General features: G+C 43.5%; 2 protein-coding genes across 2 annotated transcripts in view; both read left to right on the top strand.

Annotated features, from left to right (window-relative positions):
• Positions 1 to 5,809, top strand: part of LOC118406454 — a 10,937-nt gene extending 5,128 nt beyond the window's left edge. Inside the window, exons 6-9 of the mRNA XM_035806506.1 lie at positions 1,947 to 2,030; positions 2,478 to 2,586; positions 3,591 to 3,701; positions 4,743 to 5,809. Coding sequence (XP_035662399.1) covers positions 1,947 to 2,030; positions 2,478 to 2,586; positions 3,591 to 3,701; positions 4,743 to 5,809 — 1,371 coding nt within the window. The remainder of the gene's footprint in view (positions 1 to 1,946; positions 2,031 to 2,477; positions 2,587 to 3,590; positions 3,702 to 4,742) is intronic.
• LOC118406628 (cryptochrome-1-like) overlaps positions 1,085 to 17,500 on the top strand; it is a 61,485-nt gene continuing 45,069 nt past the window's right edge. Inside the window, exon 1 of the mRNA XM_035806803.1 lies at positions 1,085 to 1,350. The gene's annotated coding sequence lies outside the window, so the exon portion shown is untranslated. The remainder of the gene's footprint in view (positions 1,351 to 17,500) is intronic.

The following is a 17,500-nucleotide window of genomic DNA, read 5'->3' as shown; positions in this document are numbered from 1 at the left end:
CAGTACAGTATTCTATATGCTTACGTTAGAAAGGGGCACATGGGTAATGATAACTAATGTTTTCTATTATCATTTAAACCATTCAACAAATTAAATTTTCAAAATTAAACACAGGAATTTGGGTGTAAAGGATCTAGGAGTCCTGGAGAGCAAGCTCATCTCGCACTTGAATGGGAACACTTGGTTCAACAGCGCCACCATGCGTTCAATTCACATTGCACGTTTGCTAGTGGAAATGTACAGGCCCTTGTAGCCTGGGTACCATTCTCCGCTGGTCGGCTTTGGGTTGCTTTACCTGGCCCAGTGCTAAGGGATCCTAAGGCACCGACCTGCTTCTGTCAGCCTGTCTGATTAGCTGCCCTTTGAGATTTGGCCGCCAGAGCTTGTAGCCGGCCTTTGGAGTTTCCCGTAAGAACTCCCCCGGCCTGTAGCAATTAACTGAACGGGCGGCCACCCCTACACCGCCGAAGAGCAACTCGAGCGCCTCGATGGTATGGTACCCAGGCTATAAAGGCCTAGCTTGTTGTGTACTTGTTATGATCTTTGTTTGTTACCGATAACACACCAGTTCAGTGGAATACTATACAAGCTGCATAGACCAGCCTAATGGGCCTGATCAACTCGCACCGGGATGGCCGTGAAAATGTACGGGTGCCGTGGCTCTCCTCAAAAGATCAAACTATTAAGTGGTCTACCCGATCTCACTCAGGGGGCCTGATGTAACGTCCTTGCTTTAATAGGGGCATGTTGGCCCTAGAGCCGAGGAGTTGGGCTGTGTGGGCCCTGGAAACAGTCTGGCATCCAGACCAGGCTACTAATTCTAGGCATGTGGTTGTATAAAGACAAGCCGAGTTTCAGAAAACAGCTTACATATGAGTCATGACCAAGTGACATTCACGATGCTCTAACCTGCAACAACAACCGCCTCATACTGGTCATACTGGTTCTACCTACCGGCAGCCGGTGTAAGGACGTACCACTTTGCGTTTCAAAAGGGGGTGTTTTTTTATTCAATAGCTTCTATCAAAGCTCCCTGAACATGTAACTTGCACTCTTTACTTAGGATTATATCTCGTCATTTTGCATATATCTATTCTTATCTATTACGACTGTCTGTGTACAATGCAGTGCGTTTTAGCAAGGCTATGGGCGTCTTCAACATGGCTCACTCCTGCGTGCGCCTCATGAACATAATTTATGAAACTCATGCAATGAGGTCATTGTACATCACGTGTACCCCGACATGTTTAATTGAGCCTTATACGTCGCTGTAGCCAGTCAACTTCAACACTGTTCCAGCTTTACCTTCGCTGTTAGCTGATTTTCGCGACAAAAAGCAGCGATCTATTGGTGAGTTTTTCCTTTATGCTTTAGCGAAAGACATAACGTTACGATATCTCATATACGTTATGCACCTGAATCACGATGTCTGTTTTATACAATCAAGGAGGTTGAAAAACCTCCTTGATACAATGAATGAATGAATAATGTTGAAGAACTCGTGATGTCAAATTCCAGCAGTGTTTTGCATCGTCTGAGGGGTTCGATCGGCCATATCAGTATGTGAATATGTCTGATAATCATGAAAGCCCATGTCAGTGTTGTGTGTAAGCTTCTTGCCAAGTCAACCTCCTTGGTCAAACCAACAGCCTGGCAGAGGACAAGAGTCTGAGCATATTGGAAAATGTGTTTTTCCGCCATGATGTCGCAACTTCCTGTGAGGAGGGAGGGCGCAATCAACCTGTCTTCTTCAGTCTGTCGCAAGCGCACGTAATCTTCCAGATCAATCGTCTAGTTTTCATTGCCATGATCGTGTAAGCGTAGAGCAGCGTGGTTTTGAGAGGTGTGGAGTTGTGAGACTAAAATTTGTGCTGAAAAATGTGTTTTCAAACCCTAGGTCTGTTCATGGTTTACGCAAATGACTAATACATTTATCTTTCTAGCAGCCATCCGACAACTACCAAACATTCAACATGCGTGAAATCGTTCATCTGCAGGCTGGTCAGTGCGGCAACCAGATCGGGTCCAAGGTAAGCCGAAAATTTTCAGTCTTTTTGGAGGATTTTCTTCGAGGTTCATGCCGGTATGCGGTAGCCGGCCTCCATTTTCTGAGCCACTATGCCGGGGTCACGTACGGTTTCGTTCCGATTTCCGATCACGTACGAAGCTGACATGGAGGAAGTGTGCATGGTTCAGTCCCACATGGATCTTAACTTCACCAAAATGCAACTTACAGGAATATCAGTCTTTTTAATTTGGTATGATTTGGAATTCCCCGCAGTGCCCCGCCAAAATTTTGCGCCGGATTAAATTTCCCGCCTCTTAAATTTTGACTTCTTGACTCGAAATTCCTTCATGTGTCCTAGAACACCGACCTTCTTCAGGATCCTTGTTATTTCCCGCCGCATTTATGTTAAGTTAGTAATTCCAAATAGCCGACATTTTATTTCAATTTTCTCTCTATTTTACTTCTCTAGTTCTGGGAGGTGATCTCAGACGAGCACGGCATCGACCCCACCGGCACCTACCACGGTGACTCCGATCTTCAGCTGGAGAGGATCAACGTTTACTACACTGAAGCCTCAGGTACGACAATATCCATTATTTCCATCCAGAAACACTGTTATACCTTTGGATTGCGCTGGTATGAGAGCCGAAATGTTTGAAATTTATTCGTTGCACAAATTTGCCACATGTGTCCTGGGGCGTTTTCTACCGTGGCCGATAGCAACAATGTGCAATACACCTACTTTTGATCAAGACACTTACTTTTTTTTCTGCTCAAGACACTTACTTTTTTTCTGCTCAAGACACTTACTTTTTTCTGTAAAACACACTTTTTTTCTGCGTGAGACACACTTTTCCTGTGGTGCGCACCCCTCCCTTTATTGATGGATAGTCCCCGAATCAGGTCAAAGGTAACAAAGATGGCGGCGGTCTAGTGGTGGTGTTTTAAATCTTACACGTGCACCGAATGACAAATGGCGGGCGTTTTCTCCGGATAAGACTCAGGCTTATGTGTGTCTATGGTGTTTTAAAGTCACAAATTAAAGTTTGTAGTTACAAGGAAGGGGTTGGTTGATATTTAGGTTCAGCGGAATTCCGGTCCAAGTTTCGATTTTCCGCTGTTGTGTGATATTTGTGCCATGCGCCACCAGGCATCCAGTTCGGAAAAAATCCCTCCAGTTGTTGGTCCGAACAGATGTGGGCCGCCACTTGTTCATTTCTCAGTGTTCTGTTTCTCCCAGCAAACACTGAGTGATATGGTGATACTACATGAAAATTTCGCCCTCATGTGGGAACAGACTGACAAATTTCAAATGGCCCTAGATTAAAGGTTATGTACTTTATCGACAAGCGGTTAAACCCCCACGCAAATTTTGGAGTTAAATTTGTTACACCCAAAAAGTCAATAAAAGCTGTTTATGCCAATTCTAGTCTTTTGTAGTTGTTCGATGTGTTCAGTTTTTCCTTTTTTTTTTGTAAGTCAGTTCACAAGCAGTAATTGACTAATTTCTTACTTGTGTAACTTTAAGAGTAGAGAATCATGAGTGCTAATGTTTTATTTTATTAAATTTGTGTATTTTCAGGTGGGAAGTACGTGCCCAGGGCAATTCTTGTGGATCTGGAGCCAGGCACCATGGACTCTGTCAGATCTGGTCCCTTCGGACAGATCTTCAGGCCAGACAACTTCGTTTTCGGTAAGTACAGTACTTTATCCTTAGTACGTCTTGTGTTTTTAGTTAAAACAGTTGTTGTAGCCCTTTGAATTTGTAAGAAATGTACTAAGTGGTGTGAGATGGAAAAGTTAACCCCAAACTCTCGGGGAAGGGGGAAAGGACTCCCTTTAAACTTTTAAAAAAATGGTGTGGGGAACTGGATATGAAAATTGGAGTCCACACAAACAGTGTAAACAGATTTCTGGTTGCTGCGCCATCAATGTTAGGGGATGGCGTCTGATTGGTTACTGTTTGATGACATTGTTATTGTTATTGGTATATTGTTATTGGGTGGGCCGACTACTTACTCTTTAAGAGTCTTTTGCTGCCAGGGGCTGAATTGCGAGGAGCTTACAATAGGCAGGGCTAAATCGCAAGGGTCTGGAGCGAGGGTGACCTCAGTACGACTGTCGCAAGGGTCTGGAGCGAGCTGCCATTCGGCGCCACTCAGGTGACCTCAATACAACAGTAATTGCCCCTGGTGCGGCCAAGGTACGGTAGGTTTTGAACCACTCACGTGTGGCGGGTTCTTTAACATGCCTGAAGTATGGCTCTCCCCAGACATCACGCCGTTGGTAGGTTGGGTAAATGATAAATAATAGCCGCTCACCTGGCTAGTGAAGTCGTGTAAGCACAGTGGGGATGGGCCTTGGATACCAGTGTTTGATGTTTGAAGTACTCAATTCAGACCAGTGGATTTAAAGTAAGCTGCAGATTAGTCAATATTTACTGCGGATTAAAGGATTTCTGTGGATAGGAAATTTCAGAAATGAAAGATGAATTATAATCTATGCTGTGTGTTCAGCAAACCTGTTGCTAAGGTGCTTGATTATATATAATAGGGGACCTTAAGTGATTGTCACTCTGTGAAGTAGACTTAATGTTTTGTTGTTAGCAACCCAGTCTTTCAGAATTCCCCTTGTCTTTTTAAAAAAAGTTATCTTTGATTACCAGGTTTGTGTATGGCTATCTTTTCCAAACATTGACATGTTTCTAAATTTGTTTAAACTTTTATCTTCACAGGCCAGAGTGGTGCTGGTAACAACTGGGCTAAGGGCCACTACACAGAGGGTGCTGAGTTGGTAGACTCAGTGCTGGATGTTGTGCGTAAGGAGGCTGAGAACTGTGACTGCCTGCAGGGCTTCCAGCTGACACACTCGCTGGGCGGTGGCACCGGCTCCGGCCTGGGCACCCTGCTCATCTCCAAGATCCGTGAGGAGTACCCTGACAGGATCATGAACACATTCTCAGTCGTACCATCCCCCAAGGTATCGGACACTGTCGTCGAGCCCTACAACGCCACCCTGTCAGTCCACCAGCTGGTAGAGAACACAGATGAGACCTTCTGCATCGACAACGAGGCCCTGTACGACATCTGCTTCCGTACCCTCAAGCTCACAACCCCGACCTACGGTGACCTGAACCATCTCGTGTCTTCAACCATGAGCGGCGTCACCACCTGCCTGCGGTTCCCCGGTCAGCTCAACGCTGATCTCCGTAAGCTTGCTGTCAACATGGTCCCCTTCCCCCGTCTCCACTTCTTCATGACCGGCTTCGCCCCCCTGACCAGCCGTGGCAGCCAGCAGTACCGCGCCCTGACCGTCCCCGAGCTGACCCAGCAGATGTTCGACGCCAAGAACATGATGGTTGCCTGCGACCCCCGTCACGGCCGCTACCTCACCGTCGCTGCCATGTTCCGTGGCCGCATGTCCATGAAGGAAGTCGAAGAGCAGATTCTGAACGTGCAGAACAAGAACTCCAGCTACTTCGTCGAATGGATCCCCAACAACGTGAAGACCGCCGTATGCGACATCCCACCACGCGGCCTAAAGATGGCCGCCACCTTCGTCGGCAACAGCACCGCCATCCAGGAGGTGTTCAAGCGCATCTCCGAGCAGTTCACCGTTATGTTCCGCCGCAAGGCATTCTTGCATTGGTACACCGGCGAGGGTATGGATGAGATGGAGTTCACCGAGGCCGAGTCCAACATGAACGACCTGGTGTCCGAGTACCAGCAGTACCAGGATGCCACCGCTGAGGAGGAGGGAGAGTTTGATGAGGAGGAGGAGGAAGGCGATGAGCTCGCCTAAGTCTCCATCACCCCCCTCCCATCCCCACACCCCTTCCCCCCATCTCTTCATCATCGCAGCCTCAAATCACCCGTGAACATTCCTTTCCTTCATGGACTTGTAGTCGGAGACCTCATATCTCCATGAAACAGTCTGATTATGATTTCCACATGTATATAATCTATGCTTGGTTATGTACACATTCAGATATCTTACACTGGCCACAATGTTGATTGTGCAATCATTTACCATTTAGAAGAATTATATATTATTATACATTATTTATGCAAATTAAGGAAGTATTTGTATAATTGATATCTGTTAATGTTCCACCAGCCACAAACTACATATATGACAGGTATTTGAGTCCTACAATGGCACACACTACAAATATAGATTTCCCTCATTGATCATGCAAATTAGGTGCCTGTTTGCGTAATTTGCACTTAATTATGTACATCTCTGTCTAAGCTATCTACATACCAAATATCATCTAAATTTGTCATTCCCTTGTCCAGTTATCCTCCTTAGAAGATTTTGAAAAAAACCCCAATGCAGTTCCAGAGCAACTTGCTAGGGTACCCAAACATACACCATGTATTCCTTACGTCACAAGCTATCTGCCACACAAAAATCGAGAACATAGCACATCTAGGTCCAAAGATTAAAAAAAAAAGGAATTTCTGCTGCACTACAAAGGTCACATAACAGGGCCCAAAATTAATCTTAACATTCGTCTTCCCAACACCTACCCACATACCAAGTATCATGACAATCCATTCAGAGGTTATTGAGTTATGCTGACCATAAATATCCGGAAACACAAACACACACACACACAGACAGACACACAGGTGCACCCAAAACTATATCTCCATTTTTCATGGAGATACCAAGTAGAATCCATGTATTGAATTCCTATATTTTTGTCTTTGCTGTCCACATTATTCTCTTACATTGCAGATCATGACTTGAAAAGTGTTTCACCTTGTACTATTTGTTACACAATAAATCTTTCTTGACGCTTTGTACACAGCTGTGTTTGTGTTCTGTCTGGAAGGTATCAGAATTCATTAGTCAGGCCAACTAAGTCATTCTTGCCTTGTAGTTAGACAGGAGCAGACCCTTTCTAAAAGAAGATGAAATAGGCTAGAGTGGGACTGGCTAAGGACCTTGCAGGAATTTGCAAAGCTATCTGAGGCCACACCAATTTAATTTCTTGGTTCACGGATTCGCTCGCTCCTATTTTTTGGAAAAAAAATAAAAATTACCACTCAGCAAATTTTCACCATTAATGAAACCATTCACCAACTTTCTGGTGTAGCAAACATAAAAACTGACACTACTATTGTAATTTTCAATGAACAGGTGCTGTTACTGTACAGTAATAGTGTTTTTGTACTTTTTTCAACCTGAAAACTTTTTAGTCTTTGGATTAGCCCTAACCTTTACCCCAACCATTTTACAATTTTTATTTCGCTCTCTCGCTCCATATTTTTTATAAAAAAATCCGTGAACCAAAAAATTAAATTGGTGTGGCCTGATGCATTGAATTAAAATTGTCAACAGACCCTGTTAGAAACAAAAGTAATCTCGATCCACAACTTACGTCCACACAGTTTTAGACCTGACATCATGAAAACATAAAATAGAAAGCCTGATAAAACCGTCAAAAAACAGCCGGAGCCGAAACCCTGCCTAGAGAGCAATACATAAAGATCTGCCACAGGCTCATTATCAAAGCTTGGGAAAGTTAAAACTGGCCAGACGTACTCTCCAAGTAGAGGTTAGGCTCCGGTTGTTTTTTTAAGGTTTTTTTGGTCGTTTTTATCGGGCTTTCTATTTTGTCATTTTTCTTGAAGTACGCCAGCCAAGTTAGGTTTTGACACAGCAAGATATAGAAAAAAATAGAAAGCCCGATAAAAACGACTACAAAAAACAGCCGGAGCCTAACCTCTGCTTGGAGAGTAGGCCAGACGGACAATGTTATGGTCAGAGGAGTTGGTAACTAAACTGGTTATGTCAGCTAACTCCCCTGCCGTGCATACTATTTCCTCTGTTTGCCAATTTGAAGCTCACTTGGAACAAAGTCATTTAAGTTTAGTCAACTTCAAACGGTTGCTACCCCAGCAAAGTGTACTCTCCAAGCAGAGGTCTGGCTCTGGCTGTGTTTTAGGTGTTCTTGACTTGTTAGGCTTTCTATTTTTGTCTTGTGCTGCGGGATAAAAAGAAAACGGTACAAGATGGAAAGCCTACCGTGTACCAAATAACGCCTAAAACATGTGCACATAGAAATCAGTTTGGTCCAAACCTCTGCTTTGAGAGTAAGCGAAGTGTGCCCCCCATAGGAATTTCCCAGTGAGGCACTCAGCTTTAATCCATGTAGTTTCTTTAGACCTTTGCCTGATCTATTCTGTGTGTACTGCATTATGAGCCAAAAAAAAGGCACTAGAGAGCCTGCTATGGAGGCTAATTGTCCTGGCTGGTAGAGACTGTATCATCAGTACGAAGAAAATATACTTTTGCTAGTTGAGTCTCATAGAAGAGTAGGGACTGTCAGAACAGTATTCTATTATCACATTAGAAATGGGCCCATGGATATGATATACAATATTTTCTATGATCATTTGAACCATTACACAGATTAAATTTTCGAAATGAAACACATGAATATTGGTGAAAAGGAGTCCAGAGAGCAAGCTCATCTCACTTGCATGGAAACACTTGGTTCAACAGCGCCGCCATGCGTTCAATTATCATATTGCATGTTTGCTAGTGGAAATGTGCAGGCAAGAAAAGGTACCTTCAGGTATTAAAAAAAAGGTTTGATCTTTGTTCGTTTGTTTGCATCCGCATAATCGAACACCTTAGGAGTGCCTATTAAAGCATTTGCCTGATCTATACTGTGTGCACTGTGACTTACAGCGTAAGCTACATTATCCTGCCTGGTAGAGACTTTGTGAAGATACTGACTGCTCGGCTGAAGAACTGCACAAGGCTATGGAGGATAGGGAAGGATGAAGGAAGAGAGTCATGGCCGTCCGTGCAACCAGCACGCCCGGATGATGATGATGAGAGACTATATCATCAGTATGAAGAAAATACTACTTTTGCTAGTTGAGTCTCAGAAGAATAGGGACTGTCAGTACAGTATTCTATGCTTACATTAGAAATGGGCCCATGGATTATGGTATGTTGATGTTTCTATGATCATTTGAACCATTGCACAGATGAAATTTTCGAAATGAAACATGAATTTTGGTGAATAGGAGAAAAGGAGGAAAAACTCATCCCTTAGTTACATGGAAACACTGGTTTAACAGCGCCAACATGCGCCCAACCAGTACATTGCACATTTCCTAGAGGAAATTAGCCTCTACCAGGCTCCGTGGATCGGTAGAATCATTATCCTCACCACGGATGAGGAAACGTAATCTTCTGGCCGGCTAACTCCCCTAGCGTACTATAGACTCTATTTGTCCAGTTTCTACAATTAGACCACCGATCCACGGAGCCTGGTCACGGAGGCTAAGAGGAAATATGCAGGCCTTACATGTGTACTTGATATGATCTTTGTTCGTTTGTTTCCATCCGCGTACAATAATCGATAACACACCAGTTAAGTGGAATACGATACAATCTGTATAAGACCTGACTGATAGGCTTGATCCACTCACACCGGGATGCCTCTACTCAAAAGGTTTGAACCCAGTAGATTCTTTACAAGACAAGAGTTTGAGTAGCCTCCATAATCTCCAAGCAGATCCACGTCGGCGTAATGTAGTATCAAACCCACCGTAGGCTGTTTGACTCCCTTTAGTCGGCTATACTCCTCTGCCAGCTTTGATACTATCTTATGGCTTTAGGATTTGCTTGGAGATTATACATGTAGCCTCCATAGCAGACTTTCTGGGCCTTGTTTGGCTCATAGTACACTTTTGCTGGCCATTTCTTTTTGTACTGGGTCTTTTGTGCCGCCGGCCCGTAAAAAATAAATGACCAGCAAGGGTAACGTTACATAATGGGCCCAAAAAAGACAAAATGGCCCGGAGAGGCTAGAGTTAGAATTTGGGTAGCTTTATTATTCAGACTTACACTTCGACGCCCTAGTCATTCATCACAAGAGGCAGTTAGGTTGGCCCAACTCTCTGGCAAGTGGTTTCCTAGAAATTTTAGACACGTGATTTTAAGACAAGCCGCCAAGTTATCAGTAAAATACGGTAGGCAGAAACGTTTTTGATTTTCCACCCGGACCTTTTCGATCTTGCACCCAACAGGTAACGTTACATTACCATGCATGTTTAACTAATCCCGATAGAGGTCGCTCGTACACTCCCGACACGCAAAAATGCCCCCGGCCCATAAGTAAGTTGACAAGCGCAAAAGGTGCAGTGAAGACGGGGAGAGGCGATTGACTTAGAGGTAAGATGTCCGTCATGTGTTACATAAGTTCATAACGGTATGGGTCTTGGTTCGGTAAAGGCTTTGTTTGGTGACGTATTTAGGATGGGGGGTTCAAAAACAGAAGAGACTACTCTCCACGCAGAGGTTATGCTCCGGCGGTTTTTTAAACGTTTTTTTAGTCGTTTTTATCGGGCTTTCTATTTTGTCATTTTTCTTGAAGTACGCCAGGTTTTGACACAGCAAGATAAGAAAGCCCAATAAAAACGACTAAAAAACGTTAAAAAAACAGCCGGAGCCTAACCTCTGCTTGGAGAGTAAGAAGAGACCCGTTAGCTACGATAGGGATGGATACCAGGCTATATCCGTACACAAAGTAAAACGTTTACCAACAAGCTCTCGACCAGTCCTCTGATTCATCTCAAATCGGTTTGACCTGAAGCCTACGTCACTTGACGTGAACGGAGGTGTGTGACGTCAGCAGGTTTTTCTTCTTCTTCTGGTTGACGTTGTCAAACTATTAAAGGAGTCAAAATTTAAATTAGATTTGAGTTAAATTAAAATTTTATATGTACATGTATCCAGAAGTATAGACTGAATCATCTTCAATTTTTTTTAAGGAGTCACTTTTATGACAATGTCTCGTCTATTCTTTATATGCACATGCCCTTGAACGAAATAAGCGTACGGTACTTGTGACGACGCGTGGTTTAAAGTGAAGGACGTTAATGAGGGTATCAGTATTGCGCACGTGCAATTCGATTGGCTGATGACGTAGATATCTGACTTCGGTTGGGGAGGTAAAAGGTTAGCCTCCTTCACCGGCCTTTCTGGGAAGCTTGGCGATTTTTTTTTTCGGGGGGGGGGGGGGGGGTAGGTCGATTCGCGATTTTTAGCGGGGAAGGGAATATATGCCGGGAAAGGAATATGCACCGGAAAGCTTATACCGGCTAGGCGAAATCGGCTTCCCAGTAGGAAAAAAATCGCCAAGCTTCCCAGAGAGGCCGGTAAAGGAGGCTAGTAAAAGTTGGCGAAAGGCTTCACCTTCCAATACCGTGCCATTACGGCTTCAAAAATTCTATGGGGCTACATTTACTTTCTGTCTGTGCGTTGTATGTGGCACTGTTAAAGTAAGCCAGTGAACTTGAGTGCAATGCCACATTGTCCTTGTCTGTCAGAAATCAAATAAACGGATAGATAAACGTATGCAGTTATGATATCGATGAAGGATCATACTTTCAAGAGGGAAAATCCTGTCTTCCCGGATCCTCTCCCTATGTATCTAATGGTTCACGTCCTTGAATGGATAAAGTAAATTAGATTGTTAAATATGTGATTCATGAGTGTGCAAACCTTTCATTTTGGACGATGAAATATTACATCTTAACCATTATTATTATCATTATTATAAACCACGAACACGCAGCTTTTAAGTACCCCAATAACTGTTCAAACTCGTTAGTCTAAATTTAGCACTGGGATCATTATCTGGCTTGATCAGCTGTCACATTTAGAAATCCAAATGTTTCACGCTGCATCAAGTTGTTGGCGAAATGGGTACCTGATTGCCAGAAAATTATCACGATCAGGATAGGTCCAGGTTCCTTTCCATACGTCCTTCAAGTGCAAAGATAAGAATGAATCTCATCGAACTCCAAATGTACACCACATTTCATTAAAAGCTATCTGTCATCGAGGAATAAAAACCATAGCATGTCCAGGACGAAATGGCAAAAGAAGACATTGTCCTTCTCATACACACACACACACGCACGCACACACACATACACACACACACACACACACACACGGACGGACGGACGCACAAGCGCATGCGCACGCACGCACACGCACGCACACACACGCGTAGCACAGACACACACGCGCGCACCGACACACACACACACTAAACACGTTTAAAGTACCCGATTTTATGACAATGTTTTGTCTATTTTTCATGCACATGTCCGCGGTGGACAGCACGTTTGTGACACACAGCCACGCATGACGTAGAAATTCGCGACAAGAAGGAAGTTTAGAAATGCATTACGCACGTGAAAGGCGATTCCTCTTTAAACAGCCTTGACGAGGCTTGCTCTCTCTTTTTTTTGGTTGACGGTGTCGATCTGTTGAATAAATCGATTTTATGACTCATGTATTTTTTATGCACAGGCCCTTGAACAAAATAAACTTACGTATACGGTACGTTTGTGATGACACGTGCATTCAAGTGAAGGGCGTTAATAGGGGACTTAGTATTGCGCACGTGCAAGGCACTTAAGCACACTTCAAGTCTGACGTTCTAAGCTCTCGATTGGCTGATGACGTAGAGTGATTGATATATCGTTTTGTCCTTACCATTTACCCTATGGAAACCCTATGGTCTTTACTATGTATAAACTGTCTTCCTTTAGAAAGAAAGAAAGGATGATGTTCATTCCATACAGCTGACCTCTGTTTCTATAATCTATCTACACACAGTTTTTCCCGATATCGGCGAGCCTACAACCTCTCGCCGACAGCTTTTTTTCATCGTCTAGATGGAACTACTATATCGCCATTACGATATCGGGAAAATTTCTCCCGAAAGGTCCGGACCATTCGTACGATACCTTACCGATAGCTTAGCAGGGGTCCCCGACAGGCTTCGCGCGCGTGTAGATGCTTCCCGACTTCGGGAAGGCTCATTAGCATATAACGCCATTTGGAAAATCGCGCTATATGTTTATGACTGCAAGCGCCATGGGTGTCCGGCCCCCTACGTTCTACATCCCTCCCGACATCTCCACAGATATCGGTATTAAGACTGTGTGTAGATTGGGAAGTCTTCGTACTAGCTGATCACAATGAGGGATGCCCCTGTGGCTCAACTGAGCAGCCACACACCTGAGTTCCAATTAGTTTGTAGCCGGGAGACCCTGGGTCAATCACAGTTCATCACAGTTTGGGCCGCACCCACCTTTCGGAAGGGACGTAGAATGGGGTCCTGTGATCGAGGATGTGCCCCGAGGAGGTTATACTTATAGGTCTAGCAACCCCTCCTTTAAAAGAAATATACCCTGTTGCAGAAACAGCCTTGTTGCCTGAACCAGGTACTAGAAGGTTGTGAACCAAGGTCGAAGAACGAATGAACGAACGAATTCATCACAGACAGTACTCTTCGGGTGGTTCCCAACAGAATAGCCTGACTAAAATCGCGCTCGCGGCCGGGGTGTTGCCGCCATCTCGGGGAGGGTGCCATTGATTAACCCCAGCCAGCGAGAGATTGTGTAAACACAGGCTAGTACCTACAGAAAACTTGGAGGTGAAAACGGTCACACAGCTCTCACTAGTGCCACGGGTTACCCCAAACTTTGACAGACAGATCCACAATGCGACTGTCGTCAGAGAAGAGCCTGTCTTTCCTTTATGGTCTCATTGATGAGTTTCTTCTTCCCATAGACTTCTATGTTATAATTCGTGGTTTAAATGGGCGCGTTCATAATGAAGCTACGTGAAATTTCAGCAGATTTTTCATTCTATGTCGAGCACATTTACCCTATATCGTGGGGAAAAATTGCCAATGTAAACTATACGTAGGAACTTTTTTATAGCAATTACAAACTACGATTAGTCAATCCCCACAAAAGGCACTTTTTCGCTGCTATTGTACAACCGCACAACTCAGAACCCACGACTGTGTACCTCCGACCTAGCGCGCGGCTGCAAAACTTTACCTGCTAATTTCTTCAGTTACAAATAAGCTTTCACCAATCTAACTTTTGAGATCAGTTCCGCTGGCTAAAAGGGAATTTCTCACCGCTAAAAACATGCGTCCGTGCAGCCGTTCATTTTTGGCTCGGATCTCTTTTACTCGCGGAGTAATACATCAATGAGACCTTATAATCACTTCCTGACACTTTGCTTGAAGTCAGATGTGTTCGATTCAATAGAAAAATCTCTTGGAAGCAGCCCAAATACAGAGTGATTGATATACCGTTTTGTCCTTACCATTACCGTATGGTCTTTAGTATGTATGAATTGTCTTCCTTTAGAAAAAAAGGATGATGTTAATTCCATACAGCTGGCCTCTGTTTCTCTGTTACCCAAGCTTTGACAGACAGATCCACAATTAACACCACTGTCGTCAGAGAAGAGCCTGTCTTTCCTTTATTATCACTTCCTCACAATTTGCTTGAAGTCAGATGTTCGATTCAAAAGAAAAATCTCTTGGAAGCAGCCCAAATACAGAGTGATTGATATATCCAAGGAGGTTGAAAAAGGGGACTTTCAACCTCCTTGATATATCGTTTTGTCCTGTCCGAGCTCTGCGTATCATCTACGGACACAGCAGCAACCCAGCGTCGTTAACTCCCTTGCCCACCCTGCAGTCCAGACGAGAAAACGCTGCAAGATCGTTATACACACAGATGCTGGCCAGTGACCATCCTTTGCACTTTATGGTCCCTGACGACAGGGGGGTTGCGACAGGACGAACATTGCGTAACTCCAGTCACCGAACAAGTCCTAAATGCAGGACCGAAAGACTCAAACGATCATTCTTATATCAAGCCACAGTGCTCCACAACAACTCGTTTTAATCTAATCTTACAGACAGTTTGCAATGTTCACAAACTGCAATTTCTAATTCTTTTAAAAATGAATGACTACATGTGTTTGTATTTTATATGTACGTAGTTTTAAGCATGTTTCAGATGTCAATTTCTCTCCTCCGCTATGATTTTAACACCTTCGATTTTAAACACTGTGAGTTAGCGAATTATTCAGATTATGAAATCTGCTACGCTAATAAAATTCTTTGATTTGATTTGATCCTTACCATTACCGTATGGTCTTTAGTATGTATGAATTGTCTTCCTTTAGAAAAAAAAAATGATGATGTTAATTCCATACAGCTGGCCTCTGTTTCTTTGTTACCCAAGCTTTGACACTGTCGTCAGAGAAGAGCCTGTCTTTCCTTTATAATGCTTGTCATCCTCCTAACGCCCGGTCCCCAACGGCTAAACACAACGAGTTTTGACACGACTGTGGTCCCTCTGCGTAGGAGAATGCTTGAAGTCAGATGTGTTCGATTCGAAACAAAAATCTCATGGAAGCAGCCCAAATAAATATACCGTGGATCAGCACGTGTAAGCTGCTTATCCAAATCCTCGCGCAACTGGAGGATACGAGAATGATGATCAGCTTGTGGTGGATAAACAGATGAGGATGATATCTTTTGTCTGTTTTCTGGATGGGCCTATGTTATTGTCGTCACGTAGTCATTTATGACGAAGGTTGCTCAGAAATGCGTGCTAGCCAGGAAGTTCAAGTTACTGTTTCATTACTTTTGAGTCATCGGATGGCTTTGAAGAGAGCGATATTTAGTCTACCAAGGTTTAAAATTAGACTATTTTCTAGCTGGCCTGTGAGTTTGTTTCATCTTAGGCTCATAAACATCCTTCTTAGTCCAGGGTCTTAATCTTAAGTGCCCGAGAACCTGCTGAGAACACAGTTATCTTTTTGTTAGTTTGGACCTTTACCGGGAAGATTATGTGCTGGCAGCAATTGTACGTACGTACCTATGTAATGTCATGAATGTATGTATGTATGTATGTATGTATGTAAGTATGTATGTATGTTCATGTATGTAACGGGGGCCGCTCTAAAATGCTACGCTTTTTACGCGCTCGAACAGTTCGTCTTCTACTCAACAAACATTTGAAGACCAATATTTGTAGTGTTTTGTGAAGCTTTATTTCTTATGTGTATGACAGTTGTGTGGCTGTTTTGTACAGGTTGTATATTTAGGGACACGAACCACCAATACCTAGTAAACAGGTGACCACAGTGATTCGGCGCTACCAACATTATTGTGAAAAGTCTGAAGAATTTTGTTAATGGCCAAAAACAGCTGTTTATTTGGACTTGGTTTACTTACCTTTCTAATCATCATAGTCAGTGGCAACAAACACGGCGTACTTATGCATAATAAGATCAGCAAAAGATCCGTGGCATCTTAGGGCAGGACGCATCTTAGGGCGGCCCCCGTTATATATGTTCTGGCTGAGTTGCAAATCAAGAAGCTATGACTGAATTGTCCTGACACTTGGTGTGTAGTTACGTCACGCCCTACTAAGAATCATTAGATTTTGGGTCCGTTGTTTGGCGGCTTTCCTTGGTACTTCAGCAGAACTTTAGAACTTCCGGTTTTGATGGAGAAGCGATGGCCATTATTTTTGGATGGAAGCAAGTAAGACAGGTCTTATGCTCGGGAAGAAACTACATACGTTTGGGCTCAGTTAGCAGCTTTCTTTGGAACTGCAGCGGCTTTTCAGTTGGAGACTTTGAAACTGGATAGGTCCGACGTGATAAACCAATTTTCATAATTTTTCACCTGTTTTTTGTGTGTTTGTATGATGATAATGATGTTTGTATGGTCCTATCAAAAACACAGTAGTTTTGTACTGTAAATCTAACCGCGTGACCATACTGATACGTTTTATCCACCATTTATTTTTTTCGATAAGTGTAGTGGGTTCTCTTATTGTGTTCAAAGCGTGGCTTTTCTCATTAAACTTTCGCTCTTTTGTAACAAGTTTATTGCAAGATGCAAGTCATTACAAACAGTAGTCTTCAAGCAGACGTGTCAGCTGGATAAAAAGAGAAGAATTCGGCCAAACAGGGACAACATAAGTTGCCATGGGTTTTCAGACAGTCTTTTGCAGTCTATCAAGCTATCCACCAGCCGGCCAGTTCACTTCTAGGTCAATTAAGAATTTTATTCCTCTGTTGCACTGGGCCAAATTCCCCTATTACTATTCGGCCAGGCGTGAGTCTGGTAGCCTATGCAAACAGGACGAAAGGGGTGAATTAAGAACACTAAATGATATAGACATGTGTGCTATTTTGCATTTACTTGCCCGCCTTCGAAGCTTTGGGAAGTCGTCACATATATTTTTTGGAAATATTCGCCTCGGGTGTTAAAGTGTCAGAGAGTTAAAGGAACCCCCTTGTGGGTGGGGCAACCCCTATTTTCACATAATCAAGCCACGCCCATCTTCTATCTATTACCTACTTGCCCGCCTTCGAAGCTTTGGGAAGTTGTTACATACATTTTTATTTAATTATTACCTTCCTTTGTGTCTAGAACTTTGACTGTGTCGTCAATTTTAACCATCCTCCTACGCACGGTCCCCAACGGCTAGCTAACTGCCTATTGGTAGCCTCTACCTGGCTTCGTGGTTTGGTGGTCTAATTGTAGAAATTGGTCAAATAGAGTATTAAAATACTACGCTAGGGGAGTCAGGCGGCCGATTAGGGACATCTCCA

The sequence above is a fragment of the Branchiostoma floridae genome, chromosome 19 (genome assembly GCF_000003815.2).
Source record: "Branchiostoma floridae strain S238N-H82 chromosome 19, Bfl_VNyyK, whole genome shotgun sequence".
In the NCBI taxonomy this organism is placed as follows: domain Eukaryota; kingdom Metazoa; phylum Chordata; class Leptocardii; order Amphioxiformes; family Branchiostomatidae; genus Branchiostoma; species Branchiostoma floridae.
The sequence above is the reverse complement of the archived record's forward strand: the minus strand, read 5'-3'. Positions and strand labels throughout refer to the sequence as shown.